The sequence below is a fragment of the Echiichthys vipera genome (genome assembly GCF_963691815.1).
Source record: "Echiichthys vipera genome assembly, chromosome: 3".
In the NCBI taxonomy this organism is placed as follows: Eukaryota; Metazoa; Chordata; class Actinopteri; order Perciformes; family Trachinidae; genus Echiichthys; species Echiichthys vipera.
Window position 1 is genome coordinate 4,609,107 of NC_139828.1, and position 12,646 is coordinate 4,621,752.

The following is a 12,646-nucleotide window of genomic DNA, read 5'->3' on the forward strand; positions in this document are numbered from 1 at the left end:
TAAAACACACACACACACAAAAACACACACTGCTTTGGATGATACTTTTAATGAATGTTTGATGTGCATGTGGCAGCCCGTTCATTTTTCATTAAGCCAAGAGACTTCCATTCTCTCTTTGTCTTGTTTAATCTTCTACATCTCTCCACACTTCCTTTGTGTGGCCTGTTAAGATTTTCTTCTTTACTTCTCAAAGGTTTGGAACCGCCTGCCGCAAAGTCTTGATTGGGTCCAGTCCAGGTAGGCTAATTCTGACTTTTTTTTCTGACCAATAGCCGCTCGTTAACCGTTCACTAATGGTTCAACGAGCAGCTAGCAGCGTTTCAAGCGCTCTCTTCTGCTAAATTTGTGGATCCACAGCCGATTGCTAAACACATATTTATTCTTATATGTTTATATACCGTATTTTCCGCACTATAAGTTGCACCTAAAAACCTTCAAATGTCTCAAAAGCCGACAGTGTGCCTTATAATCCGGTGCTCCTTATATATGGACCAATATTGAGCCACAACAGGTCTCCAACTGCGGTGAGCAGCCGCCGACTCTATTTTCCCCCGTAGAAGAAGTAACACGCGGTGCATGTTGAGATATACGACTGCGCGCAGCGTGCCGTTTCATTTCCATGTGTGTGTTTGTGTAAAGAGCCCAAAATGGCTCCTGTTAAGAGACACGCTTACGACGCAGAGTTTCAACTCAAGGCCATTAGTCACGCAGTAGAACACGGGAATAGAGCAGCAGCCAGAGAGTTGAACATGAACCAATCAATGGTGCCGAAGTGGAGGAAGCAACAAGATGACCTGCGCCAAGTAAAACAGCCTCGACTGTAGCGTATATTCTCTGCACCTTATAATGTGGTGCGCCTTATACTGTATATGAAAATGGTTTCAAAATAAGACATTCATTGAAGGTGCGCCTTATAGTGCGGAAAATACGGTGTTTAACTAATAGTATTAATTGGTCGGTATTCTTATTATCGGTTAACGGTTAAACCCTTAACTATTAACATCCCCAGTCTAGTGAGATGTCTGAGAGGACTACTTTATATTTTCCAATGTTCTTTCCGGTGGTAGGTTGTAAATTTATCTTTTCAAATAAATGACATTTTGCATGTTTGTTTTGCACATGAAGAACAAAGTCCTGTACAGAAATCTGCAGCCTCTGCTGAAAGAAACTGCAGAAGCTACAGATTTAAACAGGGACAGCTTCCTGTTTCAGTGTCAAGTGCACACTAATGCAGCATATGATTAACTGGAATTAACACGCAACCTGTTGCTTTAGTGAAGTTCTTCTTCACACTTGACGACATAAACAGATGGTGATTCTGCTGCACTGTCAGGATGACACAGGATGACAAATCCTAGTTCAAAACCCTTCAATCTAGCAGTATACTGCAGCGGGCCCCAAAGAAAACCCTTTTTACATCCAGAAACTGAAGTTTTTAATCATTTAACTCTTCTTCTTTTGGGGAGAAACTATTTTAAATATAAAGAATACATTTGGTGTCTTAATGTTTTTGTTCTAATAAAGAGCCATTACTGAGAGAAAGAAGAAACGCACCAATATCACAGAAGTGTGTGTTTCTTTTACTTGAGTCTCTTCTATTTCTCCTCTGTTATCTGAGGAAAACTACTGAAAAATAATGACTTTTGTTTATTTTTTCGACTGTATTTTGATGTACTAGTGTTCGTGTTTTCACAGTGCAGAGAGCTTACCAAAACCCTAATGAAAAAATGTCTCTACCAAGAAATAATCTCTGAAAACATTCTGTCGTATAAACTTCCCGTAATCACCGTTTGTAACCAGAGCAGACGCTTTCAAGCTGCCACCGAGAGCTGTGAACTTTTAACAACTATGACCAACTCGCCGAATGTTCAGAAATATTATCCAGACGTGGACAATCAAATGAGATGGAACTGCAAAACATAATGGTGTTCTCCAGACACACACGCACACACACACACACACACACACACACACACACACACACACACACACACACACACACACACACACACACACACACACACACACACACACACACACACACACACACACACACACACACACACACACACACACACACACACACACACACACACACACACACACACACACACACACACACACACACACACACACTTGTTTCCAGCTTAATTGCCCCAGGGCCACAGTTGCCTCAGAGAATTTGTTGTTGTTATGGATCACTTTCCATTTTGTCTTCCGAACAGAATGTGTGTGTGTGTGTGTGTGTGTGTGTGTGTGTGTGTGTTCATATGTCTATGTTGGCCTGTCTGTAAGAGATAATGAGGCAGAGACTGCTTCACCCAGCTAACCCCTGGACTCCTGTGCATTGGCTGCAGTAGTGGAAAACACATTGGAGCACATTTCCTAACTAACTTGCTCTGAGTTGATTCAGCTCCAGGTAAGTTCAAACATAGCCCAGTTTGAACGTAACGCCTTACTTAGGTCGGAGTTTATATGCTAATAACATTTTAAGGTTGCACCACCTTAAGTAGTTCCAACGTAGGCAGACGTTACACCTTAAATCCTACGCCTCGCCTTTAGTAGCGTATAGTCCTCTGTAAAATAGCTGTTGTCATGGTGATTCGTTTTGACACGTGGGATAACTTCGAGGCTAATCCCTCTCTTTGGAGAGTTACGATGATTTTGATTTATTCTCACACTTTTGTCGGATTACCGACCTGCTGGAAATAGACTTCCAACATGACATGGACAGAACCAGGTTAGTACTTCCCAACAAGTGTGACGGTTTCACCACTTCAGGCCACTGTTGTTGTTCTGCACGAGATGTAGATAAAGGTTGTATTATCACCCAATCATAAAGCTCTGTCCTAGCGAGAAACGTTTTTGTTGTCGTTTGGTGATTAAGGTTAGCTATTTTTAGCCATTAGCCTCTTCATTAACAGAAGCACAGGAAGTAGGGATGGCACGAGCAGTTTCCAAGATCGAGGGATCGCATCAATTCCTTGAGGGTGAAATTTTTTTTTACAACTCAACGCGTCTTCCTGCAGGAATAATGATGCACAGCAACACAGCCTACCCAACACCTGATGCTTATTCTCAATCAAAACAGTCACAGTACCCCTTTAAGGATTTCGTTTTTCACAACAACTTCAAACAAGGTAATTAAATTCGCCTTTGCATTCTGTTAAAGATCAGTCCTGCTGTGGTGGCAGGTATCAGCAGGTCCTGCTTTGCCAGGACTCTCAGTTTTTTGTACCGGTGCCTGTTGGACTTCCACCACTCCAGTGGGTTTTGCTGAGGACGAATGCATGGCTCACTGAAACAAGCTTCTAGCTCGTTGACATATTTGCAAACTAATCCTCCTCAAAGAGGGTGTCAGGGCCACGACGTTGCGGCCCCGAACTTCACTGCTTTCCCCCTCCATGCCGTCCGGGCCTTGCATAGTAACCCCATCACGTAGGTCACACAACGTCTCTCAGATGGTGAGGCGAAGAGCTGGATCCAAAAATCAAATGTATTTGTGTCTCGGGTCAAGCGCAGTAGCAAGAGGTGCCTGGGTGCGCGCACAAACACCCGTGCACAAAAAAAGAGTGCCGTTTTTTACCAAGTTAATTTGAAACGAGGACTTCTCAGGGAATCAATCACACACGTCTCAAACTTACAGGAAGTGAAAACATAACTTTCTGTGACAATGAGAGAACTTATACACTGCTGCTGAAACAGGCTGCTGGACTTTTATTTTGACTTTCTCAGCTCAGCTCTGCGGCAACACGTCCGCCCCAAATGGCTTTCAAACCTCAACTATGACAAGCCTATGGTGCCAGGAGGAATTACTGCTGCTCGACAGCCGTGTGTCTCTTTATTGGAGGTTGTCAGGAAGTGACTCGGGCACCGACATGATTTAAGAGAGAGGAAAAGGAATTGCTTTAAACAATAAATGACTAACAGCCCGTGCAAACAGTGGAAATTATAGTTTTTCCATCTTCCTTTTATACAGAGACAGTTTGATGAGTTGGTCACTGCGACTCATGCGGAAACACAAACCTGTACAATGCAATACATTTATAAAAACAAATTAGACACAAAAGTCAAGTGTTTTTCTTCTTATGCACTGTCTCATCTTCTGTGCATCAGTGCATTTGGAAAAATCTGATTTACTTCAGAAGCTATAATAAAAATGGTAAGCATGATGTTTCATTTTTCCCCAATAATATGTAGTCTAACATTTGTTGTGAGGGTAGGAACGAAGATTGACCGGTAGATCCAGAGCTTCTATGGTCATGAAAGCCATAAAAGTCATGACCGAAAGAACGAGGTCGCGGGTACAAGCGGCTGAAATGGGTTTTCTCAGGAGGGGGGCTGGAGTCTCCCTTAGAGAGAGGGGGAGAAGTTCAGCCATCCGTGTTTGGGCACGGTACGGATGGACAGTGTTAGTGCGCCCTAGGAGCTTGATCCCAACTGGCCCAGAGTCAGCAGCTCCAAATAGTCACATTTCAGAGGTGTTTCATGGCTGAATAGGTGAAGTTTCTAAAAGAGTCCCGCCGTCTCTCTTACCTTCTTCTTGGACTTGAAGACATTGCAGCGGAAGACATTGCTCTGTCCGTCTCTGGCGATGTAGCTGAAAATCTTCAGATCCTGCGAGTCGTGAGACACATAGAATATCCTGAAAGATAGGGAATAAAATAGGTCAGAAATAATATATATATATGTGATCCAAACAGAATCGGAGCCTGGCAGCGTTTCTAAATGTATCACGACACAAAGTAGGCACTCAGCCTGTTTCTCTGGGGTTTTACTGTGACAAGAATAAACACCATTTTAAGTTTGTTTTAATCCAAAGGCATGAGAGCAAATGTTATCTCTCTCTCAGGCTAAAAAAAAAGGGTAAAGAAAGTTGTGATTAGATCAGGGGAAGAAGCGCTATCTAAATAAAATGAGCTGGTAAGTACAGACTATTATTTCTACGGGACTTTGAGACAGGAAGTTCACACTGAAAGTAAACTTTAATTCAAAAGTTCACCTCAACACTGATACGTTCCTGTGTGAGGAGGACACAGAGGAGGTAATACTATCACAAACAGATATATCTTGTGTGGGAGTGGATGCAGGGGGAAGAAAGTGTGAAACAACAACAGAGTTCTGCTGGGGGGGAGAGACTGTGTGCAGCCGCAGCGCAGAGACAGACGACGTCCTGCAGAGCGAGTGGAGAGGAGGAAATAAGGTTGGGAGCAGAACGGGGAGGAAAAGAGATGAAACACAATAACCTGCAGGAGGAAGAACACTGTATGAGTTCAACTCTACACTCAATTATCTGGAGAGATAAAGTACTGAACCTGCCAAAATAAAATACACATACATAAATAAATAAATAAATAAATGACTCGATAAATAAATTGATGTCATTAAATGTACCAAATATTATTAAAAATAAAAATAAATACACAGTCGGTGTTAATTAACTGATTAAATGTGACATTAATTGATAACTCTGTTTTTATTTAGTTCATTTATTTTTTATACTGTTGTACTAATTATTTACTTTTCCTATTTTATTTGCTCTATTTTATATATATATATATATATATATATATATATATAAATATATATAGATATATCTATATCTGGGGGAACTCATACAAGTCCGTACTCCAGCCAGAGATCTACGGTCACCAGTGAGTTGTTGCTGGAAGACCAAGGGCGACCGGGCCTTCTCTGTGTCTGCTCCCACACTCTGGAACAGCTTGATCCATTACATGTTAGACACACGGGGTCCATGGAGAGGTTTAAGAGCGTACTCACACTGTCCTTCTGGCCGGGGCCAAACCCGGTTTTTCAGCTAAAGCCTAGTACCTTTAAGCAGTGTGAGTGCACCCGCTCCGCGCACAACTGCGGCCAGCGGGCCGTTCACGGCCCGCTTGAAAGAGGTGTCCTTTAGCGGAGCCGTTTGCACATGTACGAGCACGAGCGTGCGCACGTGTGCGAGCACGAGCACGAGCCCTACGGCAGTAGCGTTATGTCCGCCTGTTCGGACATGTAAATAGAAGGACGGACCATGCGTGGACATTTAACAACAACAACAATGGCGGTGAAAGGTTCACGTTGGTGTGATGCGGAGGTGGAGTGTTTACTGCAGATTTGGTCGGTTGAAAATATTCAAAAACAGTCGACAAGACGCACAAAAACTCCGAGGTCTACGGAAAGATTTGTAAACAAAGCCACACACATCAATGCGTGTGACGTGTTACGGCGTGATGGCGTATGGACAGCAAGAAGCATTGGCCGGCCCTGGCAGTGTGAGTACAAACGGGGCTGGGGCGCAGGGGGGAGAGGGAGGGGGGACAAGTACCCTAAAGCCCGGGTCGCGGTCCGGAAGGACAGTGTGCTTTAAAAACACATTTTTCTCTCCTCGGCCTTCGGCTCCACGGGGACTTCTAATCCAGCATAGTTTTGTTCAAAATGTTTATGTGCATTTTTTACATAAACATGCACTGTTGTTTATGACTACCGTAGCCGTGCTCATTGTAAACTGTGCTAGAACAAAACAAAGCAGAACTAACTGGGAAATTAGCAACGTATTAATGGGCCCGCTGGTGTATTTGGGGTAATTTATCACAATGAGACAAGAGCAAGAAATTAGGTGAAGATTATGCAAATATTGTCTGTGGAAATGTGGTTCTGCTTGTGTTTCATTGCATGTTGTTGTTTTTTTTTATACTAATTGGACTGAATATAATGTATTCACATATTTGTGTGTATGTTTTGTGTAGTAGAATCCAGGACTCTCATTTATACACTGTGACATTTCCATTTCTGTGGTATTTGTTTTGGCCTTTTCTGTAAAAGCCAGACTGGATGAGGCGGTGTCTTTGTCAACCCCGCTTAGCACACTGTCAAAATACCACACACAGATATCTGCAGTGACACACACACACACATAGACATATGAACACACACACACACACACACACACACACACACACACACACACACACACACACACACACACACACACACACACACACACACACACACACACACACACACACACACACACACACACACACACACACACACACACACACACACACACACACACACACACACACACACACACACACACACACACACACGCACGCACGCACACACACACACACGCACACACGCACACCAGGTCCAACAAGTCAATTTGCTATGGATGGATTAAATTGGCTTTAATTTCCCAGAGACGCTTAAGTGATTGCATTAGCAGTGGTTTGTTTACTCACAATCACTTGAAATATTAACAACGTTTGTTCGTAAAAGCCAGTTATCAATTTCAGAAAAACTAATTACACATGCAAGATTTCAACTGTGCAGAACCACATCTCCAGCACTATAATGACGATGATGGTGGGACGATAGGTGAGGACTCTAATATGATGTTATGGAGCAGAGAAGTAGGAACGTAGAAGAACACATCATACTGCACACAGGTAGAATTTCAATCGACTACAGACTTCATATCATTGATTTATTTCTTCCATATAATGTTCCTCACATTTTGGTCAAAGGTTGAATATGTAGAATCTTTATTAAAAGCTATGTATATTTAAAACAAATAATAATAACACACCCATTGGGCGTTTTGAGGGGTACAGAATGAAAGTATTGCTTTTCCATAAAAATATATGTAGTCTGAATAAATATATTAAGTTTGACAATGACTTCCTGTCACGTTCTTTTTACATTAGGTAATAGCAGCATTTGGGTTGCCAGGGTTGACTGTTGTTGGGTGCAGCTACTGTAGGCTGGCACTGGGTGAAATGGAGGTTGCCAATCCTGCAGCTGCGTTATTTGTCCCAGCAGCTGAGTGAGCGGAGACGGGCAACAACCAGAGTCAGTACAGGCCAGGCATTCACTCCATGGACTGAGATAAAGGACGTAAATGGCATTAAAACGCATGCCTAAATGGCTAAGTTTCTCCTTGATCGGTAACATCACTTTCATCTTTACTTAGCTGTAATGGCTTACGCTAACAGCTAATGGTAACTGTCAGTCAAACTCCTCTAATAATTGTTTTTATGGTGCGATTTGCCGGAGGGGATGGGTTCAAACAGACTCTGGTCTCCTGTAGGCTACTGGGCCGGGTCCGACCAACCTGGCAACCCGTCTGCTGGAATTATTTTTTGTTCTTGCGACTAAGATGTTGAGACACTAGATGGCGGTGTTCAGCTTATTCTCCATATTCAGCCTTTAAGTAAGCAAACATGTCAGTATTTTGTCCATATGTACAGCTTCACGGTGAAGGCCACTCATACATTAAACTGTTTATTGTGGAGCACATGTGGGCGTGAGTTAGCATCAACAGCAGCTTTACTCATCCCTATGTGAGTCATCCCCACAGCTGATGAGCAGAACAGAACAAAATGCGGATGCTGTTGTGTCATTGCACTTTACACAGAACTTGCTGGAAAATACACGTCGACATTATGCACAACGGATTAAAGTGAGACGAGGCGGTGATCTGCAGCTTAGTGAGGGTGGCAGAAACATCTCTGCATGTGTCCATGTCAACAACAGAGGGCTAACAGGGTCTCCTTTATCAAACCGTGTCATCTACTGGAAGAAAAATGACCGCTCCCATCCGGCAGCACTTAGCACAAACCTTTAAGTTGTCTCCCTTTACAACTTTTTCCTCTCCCCTCACACCCGCCCCCAATCCCAGCCCCTGTGATAAAAATCAATGTCCCTACAGATTTCTCTCTTTGAAATCTAAAGCTGAGGGGGAAAAGGTCTTATGTTCTGCCAATTGTTGCCTAAGAGAACTGTTTTTTATTCACAACATGTAGGCATTGGAGATGATAAAAAGAAGCATTACATGCTGCCAGACGAGTGAAACTTGAAGCCAAGAGTGAGTAAAAAAGTGAGGTTAGCTGACTGGCTTAGCTGACAAATCCCCAAGGGGCACGGGGGAGATGACAGCTCAGATACTACTCCGTCAAACGTCTCTATCTGGAACCGTACCCAAACATCCAGGTGGAGATGCGTCAAATAGATCAGATCTCAGAATTAGAGGCAGGCAAGACATGAAAGCCTCCAAAGATGGTGAAACGCCAAATAAATCAGACTACAATCATTGCCACCAGGGAAACTCCTCATCTTGTATTTATTTGAGATTCTCACAAAGTGAGCATGTCTGGAAAGAGGAGACTTGTGGGTACCCATAGAACCCATTTTCATTCAGTTATCTTAAGGTCAGAGGTCAAGGGACCACTTCTGAAAATGGACATGCCAGTTTTTACTCTTGCCAAAATTTAGCCTAACTTTGGAGAGTTATTTCTCCACTACCGCCTCCAACAAAAAATGTTAAAGTTACACTCCACAGGGGGCGGTGGCTCAGTTGTTAGAGCAGGCGCCCCTTGTACGGAGGCTGAAAGTCCTTGTTGCAGCGGCCCGGGTTCGACTCCAGTCTGCGCCCTTCCCCTCCCTCTCTCCTCCATTTAATAATGGAGTGGAGTTATAAAGCGCTTTTCAAAGAACTCAAAGTGCTTTACAGTCACACCGTAAACCATGATAGGGGCGGACTGATGGAAGTGTGGCTGCCATTCAGCGCCTACAGCCCCTCAGACCACCAAAAAAGGACACAATGGCCAGGACACAAGTGGCAGGGCAGGGATCGAACCGCTGGCCCTTTGAACATTGGGCGACCCGCTCTGAGCCACAGCCGCCCCCCGTCGACCTTCAGCTGTTCTAGGTATCTCAATAAAGGCATGAAAAGGCCAGAAAAAATATCTTAAAATGCCACTTTTCTACTATCTTAGCGGTCTTAGAACAAAAATAAACAGCTGAACAAAATAAATACATTCATCCATCAAAGCCAGTTGAAATAATGATGCAGCTGTTTAGTCCGCTGGCAGAAATGAGTCAGCAGTAACACAGCAGGTACACTGATCCCCACACAGATATTGTAGATTAACAGCAGTCGTCTTACGAGGAGAGATGGATCATAAATAGTGCAAGGAGCGAGACAAGAGTCATAACTTTTCTGCTGAATACAAAATATTTACAAACTCTGGAGCACCGGGGATCAATAGTAGTCCATTTTAATTTGAGATTATCTAGATAATCAGAGACATTTGGGGGTCAAATTAAAAATGAGATAAGAATTAAATTAAAACCTACACTTGGAACACTCTCGGAAACATCAACTTTGATTGGTTTTGCATCGTCAGGATCAAAATACGCCTCCGTCTCGACTCAGCCTGCAGCAACATTTAACAGTCGTACAGGGGAAAGACGCAGAGAAAGTTTCTCCACCAGCAGCTCAATAGATCAGAGTGAAACGTCACCTGTAAAGGTGCTGGAGATTTCCTATAGCTCCCGATAACTCTGTTTGTAGCTAACAAGCAAAGCAGGACGCTGAGGTCAGGTCCTGGGAGGTTTCAATGCTGCTGGGGACAGTTTACGCTCTGAAGTTTAGTCTCTAACACTCGGGGAAGACTTTCATCTCATCTCATCTCATCTTCATCCTCTTATCCGGGGTCGGGTCGCGGGGCAGCAGCTCCAGCAGGGGACCCCAAACTTCCCTTTCCCGGGCCACATTAACCAGCTCTAACTGGGGGATCCTGAGGCGTTCCCAGGCCAAAGTGGAGATATAATCTCTCCACCTAGTCCTGGGTCTTCTCCGAGGCCTCCTCCCAGCTGGACGTGCCTGGAACACCTCCCTAGGGAGGTGCCCAGGTTGCATCCTTACTAGATGCCCGAACCACCTCAACTGGCTCCTTTCAACGCAAAGGAGCAGCGGCTCTACTCTGAGTTCCTCACAGATGGCGTGTCAGCTGGGATCGCCGCCCCCCCCCCGACACCGACAGGGATTGATTTTACGGTAAAGGTCTGTCCTGTTGCCGTTTTCACCCCGCATGTACAATGTTCAAAGTTTTCTCTTGCTTTTATTTAAAGATTAATCTTAAGACAAACAGCGCCTAATGAATTGATCGTTAGTGACAGGAGCTCTAAAGACTGTAGAGTTTTGTGCACAGGGCAGCGACAGAGAGAGAGAGTTTGAAAGCCTAGAGAGAGAGTGAGTGAAATAGAGAGATGGACACTCAAAGTAAATGACAGGCAGAAAGAAAGTAAGTGTGTGTGTGTGTGTGTGTGTAGGATTACAAGTGAATATGGAGAGAGAGGGAGAGAGAAAAGGGAGCAGGGCAGCTGGTTCATGACTCATCCGGTGACTTAAAGTTCAGCGGTGCATTAAGACTTTGACAAAGATCACTCCCATTCATTCACATTTAACCTGCTGCAGCCTCGTCAGAATATAACCAGGAACTGTGCCAGACGCACGGCACGCATGTGCACCAATAAACATGCAGGAAACGCAGCTATTCGTCCGGCATTCATTTACTTTTGACAGGAAAAACTCTCAATGACTGCATGCACACACACGCAAACACACACGCACGCACACACACACACACAGACACACAGGCACACACACTTTGCAATCAACACACATAAACACTCTCAACGTCTTCTACTGATCAGCGACTGTCATCAACAACACACACTGCATACATATAGACTGCACACACACGCACACACTAACACACATATACACTGTCAGTTTAATGTGGTCGGCGCACACACAGATGCAGGCTTACACGCACACACGCACACAGATGCAGGCTTACACGCACACACACACAGATGCAGGCTTACACGCACACACACACACAGATGCAGGCTTACACGCACACACACACAGATGCAGGCTTACACGCACACACACAGTCAGTTCACACACACACACACACACACACACACACACACACACACACACACACACACACACACACACACACACACACACACACACACACACACACACACACACACACACACACACACACACACACACACACACACACACACACACACACACACACACACACACACACACACACACACACACACACACAGCTAATAAGCCCTTCTTGTTAACAGGCTGAGTCTATCACGCGGGGGGCTGTGATGTGATGTCTGAGTAATGAAGTGGGCTTGTTTTAGAAGGCCTCTGTCATTTTTCCTTTGATTTAGCGCTGACTGTGTAACACAAATGCTATAAATCAGAAGGCTAAGAGGCAATGCACCACACACACACACAGCCTCGGCAGTCGCACACTTACAGGGGAATCAATATAAACTGTACCTGGACACGTACTGTGCTTCATGTTCGGGAATAAAACCCAAACGCATCCACATTAATATGATCTCCCAGCGTTTAACATCCTGTTAGTGGATGTCTCTAAAAGCTCCAGTATCAGCCTCAGTAATGAATGTGTGGGATAAATGCAGTGTCGCCCTGGAAACAATGTCTGCAAAGGCACCATTTCAGCCCGTTTCTGCCTACAAGTGAATTATTTTGTACACCACAAATGAATCATTAATATGTTCTATAATCTCTGAAAATGTGGTGAAATTATGGCGGTGGTGTTGGAGATTTTACCAGAGTTAAATACTTAATTGTGTCTCCTCTGTTTGACTGAACAAAGCTGGATGGAAAGGTGGATTTTGATGTCTCAATTATATTGAAGGTGTGTTTAAACTCTAATAGCCAATTAGACCGACCTAATAATGCCAATTAGAGACATTTGTAAGAATGCCTCAGTTCGGGGGAGAGGTT

General features: G+C 44.0%; 1 protein-coding gene across 2 annotated transcripts in view; it reads right to left on the reverse strand.

Annotated features, from left to right (window-relative positions):
* nos1apa (nitric oxide synthase 1 (neuronal) adaptor protein a) overlaps positions 1-12,646 on the reverse strand; it is a gene marked incomplete at its 3' end in the record, with an annotated part of 164,172 nt that overhangs the window by 48,435 nt on the left and 103,091 nt on the right. For both annotated transcript variants that reach the window (XM_083940332.1, XM_083940331.1), the window contains exon 5: positions 4,540-4,648. In XM_083940332.1, the coding sequence (XP_083796458.1) occupies positions 4,540-4,648 (109 nt within the window). The remainder of the gene's footprint in view (positions 1-4,539; positions 4,649-12,646) is intronic.